The sequence below is a fragment of the Rana temporaria genome, chromosome 2 (genome assembly GCF_905171775.1).
Source record: "Rana temporaria chromosome 2, aRanTem1.1, whole genome shotgun sequence".
In the NCBI taxonomy this organism is placed as follows: Eukaryota; Metazoa; Chordata; class Amphibia; order Anura; family Ranidae; genus Rana; species Rana temporaria.
This window is the reverse complement of record NC_053490.1, coordinates 83,878,448-83,899,612: the sequence shown is the minus strand read 5'-3', so window position 1 is coordinate 83,899,612 and position 21,165 is coordinate 83,878,448. Positions and strand designations below refer to the sequence as shown.

General features: G+C 43.0%; 1 protein-coding gene across 1 annotated transcript in view; it reads left to right on the top strand.

Annotated features, from left to right (window-relative positions):
* The window catches only part of MTUS2 (microtubule associated scaffold protein 2), a 472,945-nt gene extending 454,383 nt beyond the window's left edge, over positions 1-18,562 (top strand). The window contains exons 12-14 of the mRNA XM_040340468.1: positions 5,958-6,077; positions 7,425-7,522; positions 17,118-18,562. Of these exons, the coding sequence (XP_040196402.1) occupies positions 5,958-6,077; positions 7,425-7,522; positions 17,118-17,328 (429 nt within the window). The 3' untranslated portion in view covers positions 17,329-18,562. The remainder of the gene's footprint in view (positions 1-5,957; positions 6,078-7,424; positions 7,523-17,117) is intronic.
* Positions 18,563-21,165: the final 2,603 nt, after the last annotated feature.

Genomic DNA, 21,165 nt, shown 5'->3' with positions numbered 1-21,165 from the left:
ATGGTCATATAGTGCTAAGCCCACTTACTGCGACAAAGTATCCCATTTACGTTACACCGCCGCAGGTTTACAGCGTAAGTGCCTGATTCACAAAGCTCTTACCTGTAAACTTGCGGCGGTGTAACGTAAATCCGCTCGGCGCAAGCCCGCCTAATTCAAATGGGGCGGGCACCATTTAAATTAGGCGCGTTCCCGCACCGAACGTACTGCGCATGCTCCGTCGGGAAAATTACCCGACGTGCATTGCGCTAAATGACGTCGCATGGACGTCATTTGTTTAGACGTTAACATAAATGGCGTCCAGCGCCATTCACGGACGACTTACGCAAACAACGTGATTTTTTCAATTTCGACGCGGGAACGACGGCCATACTTAACATTGCTTAGAACACCTAGGGCTCAGCCCTAATTTTACGACGCGTATCTCGACGGAAACGACGTAAAGTTAGAGCAACGGGTAACGCGGACGTTCGTGAATCACCGTAACTAGTCATTTGCATATTATACGCCGACCGCAATGGCCTCGCCACCTAGCGGCCGGCATAGAATTGCATCCTAAGATCCGACGGTGTAATTCAATTACACCTGTCGGATCTTAAGGCTATCTATGCGGAACTGATTCTATGAATCAGCCGCATAGTTAGGACGGGCGGATCACAGAGATACAACGTCGTATTTTCTTTTGTCAATCTGGTCCCTAGTGTCTCAACCTTGGGAGATAAACTCCTCTATATGGGAGAACTGAAGGGATTCTTCCTATACACTGGTGGCCACTAATGTAAGGTAATGAAGAGGGGGAGGGGTGCTCCAGCCCAAGAGACCTGGTCAGAGCATTCTGACAGGAGACATGACAGAGATCTACTGTTCCCAGTGATCGGGAATAGTGATCTATGTCATGTCCCTGTCAGCCCATCCCCTACAGTTAGAATATGCTGAGGGAACACATTTAACCCCTTGATCGCTCCCTAGTATTAACCCCTTCCCTGCTAGTGACAATTATACAGCCATCAGTGGCTATTTATAGCACCGATCGATGTATAAATGTCAATGGTCCCAAAAAGTGTCACGTGTCAGATCTGTCCGCTGCAATGTCGCAGTCCTGCTAAAAATCACAGATTGCCACCATTACTAGTAAAAAAAATATAATAATAATAATACAAATGGCATAAAACTATCCTCTATTTTGTAGACGCTATAACCAATCAATAAAAGCCTATTGCGATTTTTTTTTTTTTCTACCAAAAATATGTCGAAGACTATATATTGGCCTAAACTAATAAATAAATTATTTATTTACCTTTTTTTTTGGATGTGTATTATAGCAAAAAGTATATATTTTTTTTAAATTGTCACTCTTTGTTTATAGCACAAAAAAATAAAAACCGCAGAGGTGATCAAATACCACCAAAAAAAATTATGTTTGGGTATAGCGTCACACGACCGGGCAATTGTCCGTTAAAGTGACGCAGTGCCGTATCACAAAAAATGGCCTGGTCAATAAGGGGGCAAATCCATCCCGGGCTAAAGTGTAAAAAAAAAAAAAAACACCTTTACAATCTCTTAAAAATAATACAAGGGAAATGTGGCCAGGTAAAAGTTCCAGATTGTATAAAAGACATAGAAAAGCACCGGGTAACTGGGCTTTCCAGCATCTCCCAAAAACAAACCTCACTAGGCTGACTCTTTTTTACAGAAAATACTTTACCAAAACCTTAAAATATCTGCAAAGCGCTGCCCTACATTTCCCTGGTTTTCTGATCATTACAGGACTTTGAGAACTGCTGAAAGTCAGTACACAGATCTCCTGGTATTGCGCTGTTACTCTGCTCCCTAGAACAAACGTATAACATCATTTCTCAGAATACGGCATTTTGCAAAGCAGGCTTATCAGAATGCCAAGGACATTTGTATCGTTTCATTTTGTTACAGTTACAGTTCTATAATGACATCAATAATTCAGATGTCGGTTCCTGTTTCTCTGAATTTCATTGAGCTCTATAGACTAGCCCCCAAAATATCTGCTTGCCTGCATTTTTGTTTTATATTTTTCCCCAAATAATTACTGTGAGCTGGTCACATTGTAGCAAGTCAGACAGTTTTTAGTTTCAACCTATATTTGTATGCATTTGTCACTGGATACCCCAAGCATTTGCTGGAGAGAAGCCCCCCGACATCTTTAACATTAGCTGATTGTTAAAAAGCAGGCCGGGAAGTCGGCCGCCATGCCCTTAACAACGGATGACTGAATGTAAAAAGAAATATTAAAATAAAACGCCCCCCACCCATACCAGGCCCTTTTGGTTCTGGCCCCTCCCCCCCAAAGCACCTTGCAAACAACCCTGGGCTGTGGTTGAGGGGGCAGGGGGCTTATCGGAATCTGGAAGCCCACTTTAACAAGGGGCCCCCCAGATCCTGGCACCCCCATGTGAATAGGTATGGGGTACCCATTCACGAAAAAAGTGTCAGACAGTTTTTGACAATTCCTTTATTTAAAAAAAAAAGTGCCCCCCAATGTAAATCCATAGTCAATCACCCGCCCACTGCACCCGGAAAAGAAAAAACACTCCCGCCATCCACGAAGGCCGGCCGTCTACTGTCTCCTCCGCCATCTCACAGTTCTTACATGGGTAGGGGGCAGGGCCTGGTGGCACCGCTCCCTTGTGATGTCACAGGCCAGTGCATGCTGGGTTGTTGGCGTCACAAAGGGAGCAGTGCCATCAGGTGGCCCCGCCCCTTACCTTTATAAGAACTGTCAGGCAGAGGAGCCTGCAGCAGGCGGTTGGCCTTCATGGATGGCGGGAGAGTTTTTTTCCTTCTTTTTTGGGTCTGGTGGTGAGGTGGCGTTGTGATTGATGATGGATTCACATCAAGGTACACTTTTTTTTTTTTTTTTTAAAATGAAGGACTTGTCAAAAACCTGTTTCTGTGTTTTTTTTTAACGTATTGACACTTTTTTGGTACCCCCTACTCATTCACATGGGGGGCCGGGATCTGGGGGCCCCCTTGTTAAAAGGGGATTCCAGATTTCGATAAGCCCCCTGCCCACATACCCCCACAACCACAGCCCAGGGTTGTGTGGGTATTTTATTTTTTATTAACAGCTGGTGACTCATCGGTTGATAAGGACGCCGTGGCCGACTTTCCGACCCTGCTCCTTAACAACCAACTTATAATGCACCCTGATTAAGCAAAGCTGCAAATTCAAATAAATTCGAATGGGTTGAACAGCCAGTGTATGGCCCGAACTCATGCTCGGGCTGAACCGTTTGCCCAACATTAGTTGTCATCCTAGTACAGGAAGTGCATTAATATCAGAAATACCAGGTAAAAATTAGGGGGAAAAAAAGAGCAAAATAAAAAGAAAGAAAACAAATGAAGCCACCACACCTAAGGACCGTTGAGTTGCAGTACTATCAATCTTTGTTCTTGGGTTTAGATTTAACCTCATTCAGATCTTCTGCAGACTTGCTTTCTTTCTATAGGAGGACGCTGTGTGATTTATATGGGCCTGCCTTTTGTCTAGCTGGATGTGGCTGGAAATAGGATGGTGTTATTTTTAGCGGGGCAAACAAGGTATCCAACATATTCTATCCGGTGCAGACAGATGCTAGGGATAAAGGACTTGTTAATGGTTTTAATATTCCGGATACAGGATCATTATGCAGAGATGTCTGTAAATCTCAGGCGGGCTCCATTATGCTGGATTGTCGCACAGGCTAGCTTTGCTTTAACCAAAACAAAAACAGACAAAATCATTATCCTGCACTCTCCTGAGATATCGCCTTACAGCTATGTTATGAATTGCCTGCCCTGTTCCTGATAAAACATACATTTTTTCTGTCATATTTTATCATTTATTTTAAAGACTCTTTTCTAGTTTTTCTAGTTTTTAATGACAGAGCTATTTAGGTATTACACTACAAACATTTGGGGTTATTTACTGTAACGGGAGGGCCCGTGGGACCCAGAAGCTCTTACAAAGTATGAGCCAGAACATAATGGACATTCAGAATATCTTAAACTATTACGGGTTGTTGATTCTGAACTCAACAGGTTAATTGAAAGATGTCCTCACCTCCAGCTACCTGGCTGTAGTGTACGATAAAGCTTGCTGCGATTGCATTCTATTGTCTATTGTGCTAATTCTGCTACTGTGGTGATGTGGATTGGAGCTTGGTAGACAGTCTGGCTGCCTATTATTGGATGTTTAAGTGTCTTGCTGTGATAAAATGGTGGGTGGGGGGAAATCACTCCAGCAACCCCCCCCCCCCCTTGCTAAGACTGTTTACTGAAGGAGAAGTTTGAACACACCTGACCTGTATCACCATTGTCATTGGACAATTTAACCCACCCTGTTTCCGAAGGGTGGGAGGGATGTATTTTGAAGAGAAATGTGTTACCATGTGCTTGCAATAAAGATTCATTCCCTGTTTTGAACCTCGAACAGAGCTGTGTCTCGTTTCTGGGGGGGAAATCTGTATGGGTCATGTCGCCGGATTGTGGAGTATTTTAGCTTGCACATGATTGGATGACAAAATCAGCAGAGCTTCCCCTCATTTCAGATCTTCCCCTCAGACCTACAGTGACTGCACTTCCAAGTGCATTTATGGTGCAGAGTTGATTTGTCTTTAGTAAATTCACCCCAAATTCTGCACCCCCCCCCACACACACACTCTGCACTTTTATAAAACAAAAAGCCTGTGGGTAAAAAAAAAAAAAAAAAAGAAGATTAGTAATTATATTTAACTTATCCCAGCTTCCATACTAAAGGGGGTGACGTCACCAGCCTGACCGTGAGATCCTAAGAATCACGAGTACCTCAAATCTTGCAAGAAGATGCTCCATTACAGTGCAGGAACTTATTCTCATGCAGGTGGAAGCTAAGGTATAGAAGAGGGATGAGGGTTTGTGAATAAGCAGGTTTTGCGTTTTTTAGTTTTAAAATGGTTTTAAAGTCAAAGGGTTTTTTTTTTAACCTTAATGCATTCTATGCATTAAGATAAAAAAACGTCCACTAGTTGTTCCCCCCACCCCACTCCCCAAACACTTACCTGAGTCCTACATCAATCCAGCATGAATTGCAGGTCTTCTCTCCCCACTCTGACAGGCTTTCACTGAAGGCAGCGGGAGCCATTGGCTCATGCTGCTGTCAATCAAATCCTGTGAAGAGAGGGAAGGGCCAAGTCAAGGCCAAGAAGTGTGTGTGTCTATGGATGTGTACAGCCATAGGTGTGCACAGCCTATTGCATTAGGTTGTGCACCCCAAAGCCCAAACACACACTACCGATCACTCACGATGTTCATTCAGAAAAAGAAAGGGGCCGGTAAATTACATATTTACTGGCCCATTCTCACTCCTAAAACATCCCAGCAGCAACAGCCAATAGGAGAGGAGGGAAGCTGGCAGCGCTGTGGGGGGAAAGATGGGAGCCAGGGCAGTAGGGGGTATCTGTGCTGCACAGGGTGATTAGGGTGTGCCTGGGCACACCTGGCACACCCTGTGCGCACGCCCATGCGTACAGCCCAGCTTGGGAGCGCACCCACACAGCTTGCTATGGGGGCACACGCAGAAGAGGCAGAGCAGAGAACGCCAGCAGGGGACCCCAGGAGAAGAGGTTCAAGACCACCTGCACAGAGCAGGTAAGTAAAAACATATTTTTTTATTTTAATTAAAAGAGAAAAAAAATACTTTTCATTTTGTATCCATTTCTGATAGGTGAGCCAGGGGGGGGGGGGGGGTCATGCTGTGTCAGTGTGCTTCTCATCTATGACGTGCTAAATAGGAGTGACCAAAGCGGCTCCTAAACTAAATGTATTCACATGTGTTAATGACTGTTCGAGGTATAGGCTGATTTTCTAAAACTGCACTGAGGTTATGTTATGTTGCCAGTTTTAGATACAGACAATTAAGCAGTTTCTTTTTTATATCAGTTGTAAGTGTAACATTTGTGTTGCAGATTGCTCTTGCCCCCTATCAACACTTAGATGAAGACCTGGCCAGTGTGAAACAAGTATTAGAAATGAAGAATCAGTTAATCCATCAGCAGGAAAAGAGGATCATGGAGCTGGAAAAACTGGTAAAAGCATTTATAATTTTTATTTTATTTTTCTTCTCTTTCCTGACACTCTCACTTATTTGCAAAAGCTGGCTATAGACAGGGAGCCCTTCCCTATGTGTTTCATCATCAAACAGCAATGTCTTCAGGAGATAAAAAAACAAACTGACCATACCAATATTGCAATGTACACTAAAATAACAGCCACCATCTACAGTCTATATAAGGCGTTGTTCACATCTGGGCGTAGCAGAAACACACATTTAAATCTGTCCAAACAAGAGTCTAGTAGACATCCCGGGTGTGATAAAGTTTGAAACACAAAATCATAAATTATAATATAATAAATAACTATAAATAATTATAACAAATAATAATGTAATTATAATAAAAATTATTCAATAATGTAATCAACTCAAAGATTGAAAAAAAAGGGAAGGGAGTGAAGGGAAAGGGGAAAACACATAACTGGGAAGGAAAAGGAGAAATAAAGGAAGGGAGGGGGGAGAGAAAGGGGGAAAAAGGGAAGGAGGGAAGGGGGAGGAAGGAAGGGAAGAGGAAAAGGATAAGGGAATGGGAAGAGGGAGGGTTAAGAGAACAAGATACACAAGGAAAGCACTCACATTAGCCACATCCGTAATGGTAAGAATATAGAAAAAACACCCAATCCAAAGAGTGGGCAAGGTCAGACCTTGCCCACTCTTTGGATTGGGTGTTTTTTCTATATTTTCTGTAATCAACTCAAAAACACTGAAATTTGCAGAATTGTCGCTGTCATTACTTTTATTGTTTGATAACGAATTTCCCCACAAATCGCTATCGCACAATTCTGCAAGTGATTATAATTTATTATCGCTGTTTTCTAGCTGCTCTAAAACCATTTTTGACATAAAGGGACACTTTTGGTTGCTATGGACAATCTACAGTTTGCAGGCAGAAAGAACAGTTTTTATTATATGAAAGAACATGTAGGGCACTGGTCCGATGCTGCATCTTTCCCCCGGGGCCTCTACACTGAGAACGGAGTGATGGAAAATCACCAATGGTCTTAGTTCTCACAGCTCCCCAAGCAGAGAGCTGCTGACTGTCAATCAGCAGCTCTCTGCTCTGCTCCTCCACGCTCACTGGAGCGCTGAGCTGTGGAGGGGCGGGGAGCAAGGTTTTAGGCACTCAGCGGGCCTCACAGAGCCTGCCTTCTGAATTCTAGAGGTGCTGAGTTCCAGGAGGTGAAATCCATACAGACATTACTACATATGCTGTTTATACTTATTTAAAGTGTACTGTAAAAAAAATGGCGAGTTTTTGCAGGGTCTGCGAAAAAAAAAATTTATATGTATAATTCTGAAAAAACACATTTCCTTTTTTAAGGCTGAAATTAATGTTATCTTGGAGGAGAGGATTCAGGTTCTCCAACAGCAGAATGAAGATATGAAAGTCCGGATAGATAAGAACGTTGCAGTCACCAGGTCAGTGAAGGATATTGGTACTAATGCCTCGGGATTATCAAAAGATTCTTCATCAATAGGTGCATGAAGAATCAAGTGACGCTGTCATTTTTTAGGTCATTGGCAGTGTTGCTCATCTTCCTTTAAAAAAGTAATTAGTTACAGTTACAAATTACTTGTCCGAAAAAGTAATTGAGTTAGCGACTCAGTTACTACATTGGCAAAGTAATTAGTTACTCTGCAAAGTAACTGAGATTTTTTTTGGTATGGACTAAAAGCTTGAGCTTATTGTATCTGAACAGTCCATAAAGGAACCCTAAAGGAACCCTATAATTCATGAAAGATACAGGCTAATATTGGTGAATTATCCCCTCAAAAATATTACTTTGCCTAAGGCCTTAGGCCTGGTGTGGCGAAATATGAACTTTGTGCTGCTACTGGCTGAGCTGACTGCTGATATTGCTTGTAAAGCTTAAAATAATCCAATTATCTGTCTATAAATATATAACAGGCTGTTATATAGACAGATACTTGGAGTCTTTTAAGCTTTACAAGCAATATCAGCAGTCAGTCAGCTTAGCCAGTAGCAGCACAAAGTTCATATTTCGCCACACCAGGCCTAAGGCCTTAGGCAAAGTAATATTTTTGAGGGGATAATTCACCAATATTAGCCTGTATCTTTCATGAATTAGGGTTCCTTTAGGGTTCCTTTATGGACTGTTCAGATACAATAAGCCCCCCCCCTCCCAATCCGATCCTCGGCTCCTCACCTGGCTGCGGGGCCACAGTCGGTCGGTGCTGCTGTCTGCTTGCGCTCTAGCAGTAGCCTCTCAGGAGTAGGATTTAGGAGTCAGGACTCGGTATCCCGGAGTCCGGACCGGTGGCGGTGGTGAAGCGGAGCCTCCGCGGGGGACAGGGGAGATGTCGGCGGCTGAGTGAGAGTGAGTGACTCAGGTCGGTGAGGACTCGGAGTGAGGAGTTGAGCACCAGACTCCCTGACACACGACACTGCAGGCGGCCGCGGGCGGCCGCGGGCGGGAGACTCCAGGCGCGTGCATGCGCCGGCAGCGCCACCCACCACGACGAGTCACGAGTCCCGACACATGACCCGCCGCGATGAATCAGAAAAAGAAGATGATGTGCAGTGTGTCATGTGCATGTGTGACCCAATCACATCACAGGCAGGCCACTGGCCAGCTCCATCCCACAGACGTGATGATGAGATCACCCAGAGTCTGCCCGGACTGCCCCCACCTGCGCGCTCAATGTAATCTCAGTAACGCCGCCCATGTAATGGGAACGGAGTTGCCGAGAGGGTAAAAGTAATCTGGTAGATTACTAGTTACCCTCAGGAGGCCGATCGTTACGTAACAGCGTTTATTTAAACACCGTTACTTACCACACTGGTCATTGGTGAGGCTTGACCTCAAGAATTAAGTCCAGTTCCAAAAGCACCAAAACCCAAAAACATTTTTAACCTAACATCTGTATAGAAACCGCTGAAAATGTATGTAATAAATTGTAATGAACCATCAGGAAATCAGAGCTTAGTCTGTACAATGGAATCTGTCCACATAAAATGAAAGTATTAAGCACACTGTTGAACACATCCACTGTGATCTTTTATAACCATTAGTGAAAACAAGTTATCATTGTATTTATAATCCTATTGGAAAATAAATATAACAAAAGTTACATAAGAACACTAATGCCGCGTACAGACGCTAGTTTTTTGTGATAAAAAAAAACGACGTTTTGAATCATGAAATAAAACGACGTTTTTGAAACTTCATTTTCAAAAACGACGTTGCCTACACACCATCGTTTTTTAAAATGCTCTAGCAAAGCGTGGTTCAGCACGTACGACGGCACTCTTTTCCATTGAAGCTAGCTTCATAACTTGCTTCTGAGCATGCGCGGGTTTAAAAACGCTGTTTTGAAACGTCGTTTTGCCCACACACTATCATTTTCATTGACACAAAAAACGACGTTTTAAAAAACGACACCAAAAATTCGAGCTTGTTCGAATTTTTTTTTTGTAGTTTTTCAGAAGACATAAAACTAAGTTTTCCCCACACACGGTCATTTTAAATGACGTTTTCAAAAACTTTGTTTTTTTTCATCACAAAAAACGACCGTCTGTACGCGGCATAAGGCCGCGTACACACGGTCGGTCCAAACCGATGAAAACGGACCGAAGTTCACTTTCATCGGTCCAAACCATCCGTGTGTACGCCCCATCGGTCTGTTGTCCTTTGGACAAAAGTTAGAGAACTTGCTTTAAAATCGAACCGATGGACCGCTGACCGATAGGTCCAAACCGATGGTTAGTACATAAAAGCACCGGTTCAAAACCCACGCATGCTCAGAATCAAGTCGACGCATGCTTGGAAGCATTGAACTTCGTTTTTTTCAGCACGTCGTGTGTTTTACGTCACCGCATTCTGACCCGATCGGTTTTTGAAACGATGGTGTGTACGCACATCAGACCATCAGTCTGCTTCAGCAGACCGCCGGACCATTCTCATCGGATGGATCGACCATGTGTACGCGGCCTAAGTCCCGGTTCACACTGGTGCGATGCGGGAAACCCTGCGATTCAATGCCGGTTCCCATATCGACCCTCAATTACACACACTGGTTCACACTGACATCTGCGAACCGCTGGAGGTGTGCAGCCCCAGATCAGTTCAGAGATCGCAGTGCGAGCTGTCAAATGGTGCAGAAATCGGATTGCATAGGTGTAAACACCCATGCGAGCCGATTCCAGTGTGGACCAACAAAAAGGGTCCTGCACCATTTTGGTGCGAATGCGATGCAATTTCCGTCATACAGTTTGTATGGCTGAATTTGCATCGCATTTGATCTGCACCGCAATCACGTACCTTAGGGGTTTATTTATAACACATTTGTTGCACTAATGTCAAGCATTTCTGCATGCTAAACAAAATTTTCCTGTATTTTTTCAAATAGATGAATTCCTGTGTCATCAGTTCCATCTACTGGCCAACTGTGCTATAGTTTTCTGAAATACCACAATCAAAATAAAAATACTACATTGTGGCCCCTAGATGGAGTTGATAAAGGAATGCAATATATATATATATATATATATATATATATATATATATATATATATATTATTTTTTGTATTATTAATATTATTATTCAGGATTTACAGTATATAGTGCCAGTCTGTACAGCACTTTACAATATTAGAACAAATATTGGGAAATTTCAGCTTACACAAATGCTTTTGACATTCATCCAAAAAATGCTTTAGAAATCTTAGTGATAATAAAACATTCTGTAAAAATCAAAGAATAAATGTAGTTGCATACCTTGGTACACCCTTACTTTGAACACCATGTCCTCCTGTCCCTTGTTCTGTGAAGCCTTTCCAGCATTACCAGCCCCTAAAAGTAGCAGTATGGTGTTTTTTCATCTAATTTTATAAGCAACAACAACCCCAATAAAATACCAGTCTTTGATCTATTCTAAATTATAAAGTCTTCCCCTCAGTAAAATAATATATCCTTTGTGATACAATCAGGGCTCTTGCACATGTGTGCCAAAAACACCATGGGCCAGATTCACATAATTGCCCTGGCAATTATGTGAAATTGGGCGGGTTGGGGGCGTGATTCATTTAAATGAAGTGCGTGCCCGTGCCGAATGAACTGCGCATGCTCCGTTTTAAAATTTCCCGCCGTGCTTTGCGCGAAATGACGTCGCACCGACGTCATTTTTTGAACTTAGACGTGAGTTACGTCCTTTCCTTTTCACGGACGACTTACGCAAAAAAAAATTCAACACGGGAACGACGGCCATACTTTAACATGGCAAGTCTATCTATATGCCACGAAATAGCAGCTTTAACTAGATCAGTAGATACGTCGGCGTACTTGCTCTGAGAATCTGGCCCCATGTTTTTAGATGTTCAACGCAGCCTATTACTTTTAATGTGTCAGTGCACACAGTAAACAAGTGCAACATTTAGATCGGTAAAAGAAAAATACACAGCAGCCATAAGCATGTGCTCTGCTTGAGCCACCCAGCTCCCTGCTGAAAGTAGAAGTGATCTGGGTGGCTATATAGCTGCCTGATCACTTTTATAGTGTGAGTGGTGCAATGTAATCCCTAGCGGCACCACGTTTACTAGGCTCTCCTGCTCTTCCCAGGAGCCCAGGACCTCATTGGAGGGCTTCAGGAAGTCCTTTGGGAGGGGACCAAGTAAAATTTGTTCTTTAATCTCCTCTGCAATGAATGAAGCTGGAAACAACAATGATGTTGTGAGTTCCATAGCTGTCATTTTCTGCATGTTAAAGCCAATGACGCAGCTAACCAAGCACAATCTGTATTTTGTTATCTGCTTTGGAGAGCACGGGAGATACTGGTGGCTAACAGACCCCCCCAGTGTCATCGCATAATAGTTGTTTAACCTTCTCGTGATAGCGATGAAGTAAAAAAAAAAAAAAAAAAAACTATGAAAAAGTAAAAAAAAAAAAAAACTATAATAAAATGTATTTTAAAAAAAAAACGAAATTATTAACCATAACCCTTATTGCCTTGCGCACACCTTAAGCACAAACGTGGAGCAGGGTGAACATAAACCGTGATTGCACCACACATTGTATCACCTCGAAAATCAGAGCTATAAATATAGTACCATATCTCACAGTTAAATCTAAACCTAAAATCAGTAAATGCTTTTAAATAGTTACCTATGAAATTTTTGGGGTACAATAGTTTTTTGCAATCTCACTGGCGCACACAATTTTAAGACAAGACAAGTTAGGAAACTATTTGCTTGTTTTAACTCCATATTTAATATTTTAGCAAAAATTTGTGTTAGGTCGCATATGTTTGTGCTAAAAATTCATTTATTATATTTTTTCCTGAACATATGCGTTTGATAAACATCTAGGGCCAGATCCACATACAATTAGAAAGGCGCAGCGTATGTGAGATACGCTACGCCGCTGTAACTTACTTTTTAATTCTTTGAATCCACAAAGAATTTGCGCTGTAAGTTACGGCGGCGTAGTGTATCTCTCGGCGCGTAAATTCAAATCGGTGAGTAGGGGGCGTGTTTCATTTAAATGAAGCGCGTCCCCGCACCAAATGAACTGCGCATGCGCCGTCCCTAAATTTCCCGTCGTGCATTGCGCTAAATGACGTCGCAGCGACGTCATTTTTTTAACTTAGACGTGAATTACGTCCATCCCTATTCACGGACGACTTATGCAAAAAAAAAAAAATCAAATTTCGACGCGGGAACGACGGCCATACTTAACATGGCAAGTCTAACTATACGCCGCAAAATACCAGCTTTAACTATACGCCGGAAAAAGCCGACTAGAGACGACGTAAGGAAATGCGACGGCTGCGCGTACGTTCGTGGATCATCGGAAATAGCTAATTTGCATACCCGACGCCGAAAACGACGCAAACTCCACCCAGCGGACGCCAAAGTATTGCATCTAAGATCCGAAGGCGTACGAAGCCGTACGCCTGTCGGATCGAACCCAGATGCCGTCGTATCTTGGTTTGAGGATTCAAACTAAAGATACGACGCAGGAAATTTGAAAGTATGCCGGCGTACTCTCTCTGTGGATATGGCCCCTACTATCTATCTGTTTATTCTACAGGGTCTTTGCTTTTAGAAAATATATGATGTTCTGGGGGTTTTAAAGCTGAACGTCATCACTGGAGACGGCTTCCATCTTCACCCGTATTGCTTCTGGGTTTGCAGACTCTAGCTCTGTGACTGGCCAGAGCCAGGATGACGTCACTCCCACGCATACATGCGGGAGCCACCGTTCACGGCACAGGCCTTTGAAGGACTGGCACGGGTGGCTGTTCCTTGAGAGCGCATGTGCCAGTGATGTCACTGACTGCATGTACAGTAAATATTAGCAGATATTTACACTACCTATAGGTAAGCCTTATTCTAGGCTTACCTATAGGTAAAATTCAAAGATGGAAGTTTACTTCCTCTTTAAGTAATTTTGTGGTCAAATTTTTTTTTTACATTACCTCCCATCCAAACCACCTGAACTTTTTCTATAACCCATAACTGTAGGCATTTAGTGTTTTTGTTGGGTTGGGTTGCTATATACTCTCCTTGCATTGTACACATGTTCACCTCACTGATTCTTTTTGACAATTTTCTCATTATTTTCTTATTAATAGTACTACAACACCATACCTGAGCTGTATTAGTTAAACTGCAGTGGAGAAAAGTGAAATCAGAGGCCTGAATTGCTGTCTGGTAGGGGTGGGTGAATCTTCAGAGTGGTTGAACAGAATCACAGCCCCAATTCGAAGAACAGTTGGCAATCTACGTAAAAACAGAATGCAATGATTTGCAAATGTCCTAAACACATATTTTATTCACAAAAGAAAATAGAAGAACATTTCAAATGTTTAAACTGAGACAATGTATTATTTAAAAAATAAAATAAAGTGATTTTGAAATTGATGGCAGAAACACATCTCAAAACATTTGGGACAGGGCAACAAAAAGATGGTACTAACAAGGAAGAGCTGGAAGAACATTTTGCAAACAATTAGGTTAATTGGCAACAGGTCAGTAACATGATTTGGAATAAAAAGAGCATCTTAGAGAGCCAGAGTATCTCAGAAGTAAAGGTGGATAGAACCTCTATCCAATCTAACAAAGCGGCATATAAAATTTGTTGAACAATTTCAGAATAATTGAAGCCTATGACCATCGCTCACCATAGCCGATCTTAGTATGGATATGTACATGTGAAAGCCTCAGTCAAAGCCGAGTACTCCTTCTAGACATTCCAGAATTGGATATGGTGAGCGGTGGTCTTATGCTTCAATGTTCATTGCTCACTGGATGAGTTTTTCTTACGCTGGCTTCCCTACTATCCTGAGTGCCAACGTGGCCCTAGACCTCAGCCTGGAGTGGCAACGCCAAGCACCGAAGGCCTAATTCCAGGAAATTGTTCCTCAGTGTAATATTGCAAAGACTTTAAATATATCATAATCTACAGTACATAATATCATCAAAGGATTCAGAGAATCTGGAGAAATCTCTGTGCGCAAGGGACAAGGCCCAGAAAGCAATGATGGATGCCCACTGATCTTTGGGCCCTAAGATGGCACTGCATTAAAAACAGGAATGATGGACATCACTGCACAGGCTCAGGAATGCTTCCAACACAGCTTACCATGCCACCCAAAAATGCAAGGTAAAGCTCTATCATGGAAAGAAGAGGCCATATCTGAACATGATCCAGACATGCCGCTATTGTTCTCTGGGCCAAAGCTCATTTAAAGTGATCTTTTGCAAAGTGGAAAATTTGGAAACTAATTACATTTGACATTCTTTTTGGCAATGGCAACCATGGGCTCCTCATCCACCAGAGATAAAGAGGAGAGGGGCCTTCCAGCTTGTTATAAATACTCAGTTCAAAATCCTGCATTTTCGATGGTATGGAGGGGGGGGGGCAATAGTGCATATTGAATGGGCAGCTTGCACATCTGGAAAGGCACCATCAATGCTATAAGATATATTCAAGTTTTAGAGCAACATATGCTCCCCATCTGGATGATGTATTTTTCAGGGAAGGCCTGACATATTTCAGCAAGGCAATGCTGCTAGACCACATGCTGCATCTATGACAAAGGCATGACTTCATAATAGAAGAGTCCAAATGCTTAACTGGCCTGCCTGCAGTCCAGACCTTTCACCAATTGAAAATATTTGGTACATCTTGAAATGAAGAATACAACAAAGACGACTCATTACTGCTGAGCAGTTAGAATCCTATATTAGGCACAAATGTGACAACATTCCTCTCCTAAAACTCTGGTTACGGTCTCCTCAGTTGGCAGACGCTTACAGAGCGTTTGTGAATGGAAGAGGGGATGTTACACTGTGGTAAGCAAGGCCCTGTACCATTTTTTTTGAGACATACATGTTGCTGCCATCAGTTTCAAAATTATCTTTTTTCTTTTTTTAATAGTACATTTTCACACTTTAAACATCTGATATGTTTTCTATTGTGAATAAAATATGGGTTTATGATTTATTACATTGCATCTTTATGCTGATTTTACACATACCGTATTTATCGGCATATAACACGCACTTTTTTCCCCTTAAAATCAGGGGGAAATCGTGGGTGCGTGTTATACGCCGATATCACTTTCTTTTTTACAAACTGGGTGGGTGGGGATCGGGCGGTGGTGTCATGCATTAGCAATCGTCGGTTTGCTGAAACCACGGGTTTCCCTAGCAACCTCTGACGCTGCATGTGTGAGTGCGCCGCCCCCTGCTCCTCACCACAGGGAAGACTCACACTCATGGGCCGCTACCAGGGGCGTGACGTCACGTGTGCCCCGCCCCCTGCTGCTCGCAGTTCCCGGGTCCAGTCTCTCCTTGCGAGTAGGGGTGTGAGGTCATGTGTGCACCCCACCCCCTGCAGCTCGCAGTTCCCGGTGTTCGGCTGGACACCTGGTCCTGGCTCTCCTTTCAAATAGGAGCGTGAAGTCACCTGCGCACTCCGCCTCCTTCTGCTCGCGGTTCCCGGGTCCTGGTTCTCCATATCCTGCAGCTTCCCCTTCAGTGTTTTAGTTACCTCCTGCATTCAGGGTATGTGGGCATGTTAACCAGTGATCACTAATGGGTATATTTTTATCATACACACTGTTGGGCATATTTTGGTAAAGGTTATGCTGGGGGGTCTCCTGGGAGTGCAAGGGGGCTGTGCAATGTAAAGGAGCTGTGTACTGTGCAGGGGGAAAATGCTGTGTAATAATGTGTGGGGATCTGTGCAATGTGCGGGGGGGGGGGGGCTTTGGTCTGTGTAATGTACATGGGGGCTTTGGTCTGTGTAATGTACAGGGGGGGCTTTGGTCTGTGTAATGTGCAGGGGGGCTCTGGTCTGTGTAATGTGCATGGGGGGGGGGGCTTTGGAATGTAAAAGGGCTGTGGAAAGTTTTTTTTCTTAAACTTCCCTCTTAAAATTAGGGTGCGTGTTATACGCTGGCGCGTGTTATACGCCGATAAATATTGTATATGATTTTGGAAGCTAAAACAGCTTACGCATAGATTATGTATTTCAGATGTTTATTTAGCTGCATATGGGCTCTTTCACACGGGCGGACTGTTCAGATCCGCCCTGCCAGTTTTTTAAGCGAACCTGAACGGGCGCTCCATACTCCTCTATGGAGCCACGGATGTCAGCGGTGACTTGCCCGCTGACATCTGACCGGCTCCGATCCGCCAAAGTGTGACGGAGGAAAAACCTACTTTTCCATCCGTCTGGTGGATCGGATCGGGTGAACACGGACAGACGGTCCGTGTTTATCCGATCCCTCATGGGGAGAGCGGAGAAAAGACAGGGCGGTCCCTGCACAGTGTGCGGGGACCGCCCAGTCATCAGCCGGCTCAGCGGGGATCAACGGAGCTATCCCCGCTGAGCAAGCCGTGGTTCACGGGGTGGATCAGTAATGAAAGGGGCCCAACACTCCTCTTTATGTTACAACTGAATTTCTATTATGACTGATTGATTCTAAACATGTTATTTTCATCTTTTTTTGCTTTTTACTTTCAAAACTTGCATTATTCTAATAGGCAACTGTCAGTAGAAAACGCCAACCTGCAGGAGAGCGTTACGAAAGAGAACAAGGAGAAGAATAGATTAAGCCGCACCAATGAGGAACTGGTTTGGAAGCTGCAGACTGCCGATTCCATGAGCCCCATTAAAAACCCGTCATCGCCTATAAACCGCTCATCTTCTTCGAGTCCTTTATCGCCCTCTAAAATCAGCTCTGCTCAGAGATGACACAATAACATTCAATAAGTGGCAAGCTTTACACCCCGATGTCCCAATGCTTTTGCAGTAAGCGGAGTGTGACGGCAAGCAGAAACCGATGTACCCTTCTATACATTGGAGAGAGAAAGACCCTTTTTGATTATAAACTAGAAGCTAAGGAAACAAAAAAACATTCCACTACAATCACATAAAACGGAGAAGCCACATCAATATTTCAGGTTACATACAGTCCAATATGCTGGGATACTATATACAAAATATTTATTGTATACATGATTGCACACACTTTACAGGTTTACTTGTACGTAAATATGCTTATCTGTGTATATATGAACTAGAGCTTGTCTTTCTCTCTTTTTTTTTTTTTATGTTTTTTTTTTATCGTGCTGCTGATCTGTTTAAATCAGCAATTTTTCTAACCTGTGCCTATGTCTTCTACCTGACTGGGACATTTGTGTCCACTCTGTTTTTACTGCTTGTTGTAAGGAGATAACACTGATCCATACAGATGTACAAGAAGAAAATCGCCTTCCAGACAGAACAACACAATCACCAGCTCTAGCAAGTTAATACTGGACAATGCTGCCTACGCAATAATCCAACGCTTTGCTCGCATGTCAAGCCTTTTCATTTCCTGTGAGTGGCTTCTGTAGAGGCCCTCAGCTAACTGTCTACTTTTGGACTTGACTTTTTTGTACGTTTTCATGACATGGCCACCAGAGGGTGCTAGGCTGCTTCTCAACTGAGAGCCACTAAAAGCCAGACCTCTAAAGATGTACATATAAGGCCTTTACTTTTACAATAACAGCGAGAAAAAAAAAATCTTTCCGTTTCCATTGACTTGGACCCAGTTATGTTGGATTTAAATTCATTATTGTGTTATTCCTATATGCTTCTGAATCTTCCATATTTTGTTTGTGTAGGGAAATACCCTTTTCATAGCTCTTTTTTGTATATTTTGTAACACACAAATGTCTATAGGAATCTGCCTGCGAAAAAGCACCTAATTTTCAATTAGTTCTGATTGCGATTCTGTGCAATTTTATAACTTGGAGGTAATTAGAAGATAGAGATATTTATTTTGGAATGTAATTCACCTCATGGTGAGTTCTTTTGTGTAAAGCAGAATGGAAGTAGAGTGTAAGTTTTGTAATTGTCGTTTATTCAGCCATGTCTCATTAGATTTGCTCATATATGTATTCACCTCTTCCACTGTGATAAAGATGCTGCATTAGTGAGTTCACTGGAGTTGGGAGGAAACTTCCTAGTCTGCAATACTTTGAGAAGAACATGGCTTGATGTGCATTAGAGGATGAGAAAGAAGAAATACAAAGTAATAGTAATATTAGTTTAAGTTAGTGATATATTTCAAGGGGTGGACTCTTATTATTGATTCTCCCACTGGGATTTCCCCTCCCTGTTGGTTACAAGTAGGGTTGTCCCGATACCGATACTAGTATCGGTATCGGGACCGATACTGAGCATTTGCGCGAGTACTTGTACTCGCGCAAATGCTCCCGATGCTTCACCCCGATACTTTTTATTTTCCAGAGAGCGGGTGGAGAGGGGGCGGAGAGCGGAGCAGAGCACTCCTCAAAGAGAAAGCCAAGCCCCCCCCCCCCGTCGTCTAGTTGATCAGCGTGGGGAACATTACAGCTTTCATTTGAATAGCTGTGTGTTCCCTGCCGCGCCTCGTCATATATATAGCCCCTCCCCCTTGTCCAGGCACTTTGATAGACAGATCACCCATCCGGATTGGTCTATCAAAGTGCCCGGACAAGGGGGAGGGGCTATATATGACGAGGCACGGCGGGGAACACACAGCTATTCAAATGAAAGCTGTAATGTTCTCTGCGCTGATCAACTAGACGGCGGCGGGCTTGGCTTTTTCTTTGGGGACAAGGCTGCATTTGTGGGGACATGGCTGCATTTGTGGGGACACGGATGCATTTGGGGACACATGGACACATTTAAAAAAAAGTATCGGTATCGGCGAGTACATGAAAAAAAAAGTATCGGTACTTGTACTCGGTCCTAAAAAAGTGGTATCGGGACAACCCTAGTTACAAGGATATATAGGAGCTAGGATCTCAGGCATGGAGACCTCATTAGCGGAGTCCTGGAGATACTGAAGCCAATTGGAGAATCAGCCTACAGACAGCTACCCAAAAGCTACACTAAGTCACGAGACTAAAGTATACAAACCTACACAGCCTGGTTAAATCACATTCACATTTTACACATACAATGAAATCACTATCATAGGTGGGCAGATCTTGTTGAAGAACACAAGATCAGTGTATTTTTAAAGTCACTACTCATTGTCACCCCCCCCCCCCCCAAATTTGTGAACCAAAACTTCACACATGTGTGTACAGAAATGAACCCCTGATGTAAAAAATGTTTGAGCATACTGTTTTACTGACCCCATGCATAGGGTGCTAAACACTATGAAGTTGTCAAAGACGGTGTCCAGTATGCTCACAGGATTTGCTAAAGTCAGTGGCCAGACAAAAGCTCTATACTATAATAGGTCACACTTCTCATTTTCAGTTGTTTTTAGTTTAGTCTGAGGCAAATGTTTCAGTTTAGTTGGTGACCAGATCTATGGGCTCTCTTGCATCAAATGATGACCATATCTTTTAAACAAAAAAAAAGTGAGTGGGTTCTCTCATTCACTTCCTGGTTTGCATCGTTCGTTCATGTAAGAACTACATTTCCCAGTATGAATTGCGGCACGCCCAGTAATTCACACCTCCTTGAAGTCTCTAACACGTAGAGAGCGTCCTGCTGCACAGATGTAGTTCCCAGGAGGGGGTGAGCACGTTACTGACCACCGCAGTAAAGCCTCCCTTCACGGTGGTCAGTAAAATCAGACAAGCAGGAAGTGAACAGAACAGAGAAGAAATAGAGAAAAAAAAAAGAGAAAATAGAGAAAAATAGAAAATAGAGAAAAAAAAAAGAAAAGAGGAATGTCTGCAGGTAAAGGATGCTTATTATGAAAAAAAAAAATGTTTCCTTTACAACCCCTTTAAATCAGTGAGCAGTCCAGATATCTGTGGAAATGGAAGACTAGAGCACTACTCCCTCTGTGGCTGCTTTACCAGAGCCGCTGCAGCCAGGCACTATGGACACGGGAACTGCTGGTGTGGGACACAGAAGACACCACCGGATGATGTGCTGGCCTGGACATGTGTAGTCGCAAGGGCTATTTGGAAATGCATTTAGAAGGCTAGGACCCACCTCCTTCCTTAGTCTTTTAAAGCTAAACTCCATAATTTCCCACCACTCTCTCCTAACTAGTTACTATGTAAGTAAAAGCCAAAATGCTTACCTAAATCGTTGGTCTTGTGAAGCACCGGGTCGCAGGTCTTCTATATTTTTCCCTGCATGAGTGCTTCACTGTCTAGATGACGTAGATACTTATTGGCTGTCCAGTGGTGGGGACTTCATAGTATCCAGAAGATTAAAGCAGTGTGATGGCATCACAAGGGGGTGATTGGTTAATGTGGGCACTGACTGCAGCATTGCATCACTTGGTTGCCACACCGAGAAGCAGGGTTTGTGGGGAATATGGTGACAGACTTAAAGGTGAGCAAGAAATGTACCAACAAAAGGTAGAGAATTGAGGGAATATACAGAGTTGGATTATAAAAGGTCAGTAAAATCAATCTTGTAAAAAACACAAACAAGCACAATGTCGCCCTCTTACAACCATATCTTTCATCCTAAATGACAATTAAAGGGTCACTAAAGGAAAAAAAAAATAGCTGAAATTACTGTTTACAGGGTATAGAGACATAATAGTTAACTGGTTCCTTTTAAAAATGATTAAAAATAGATAAA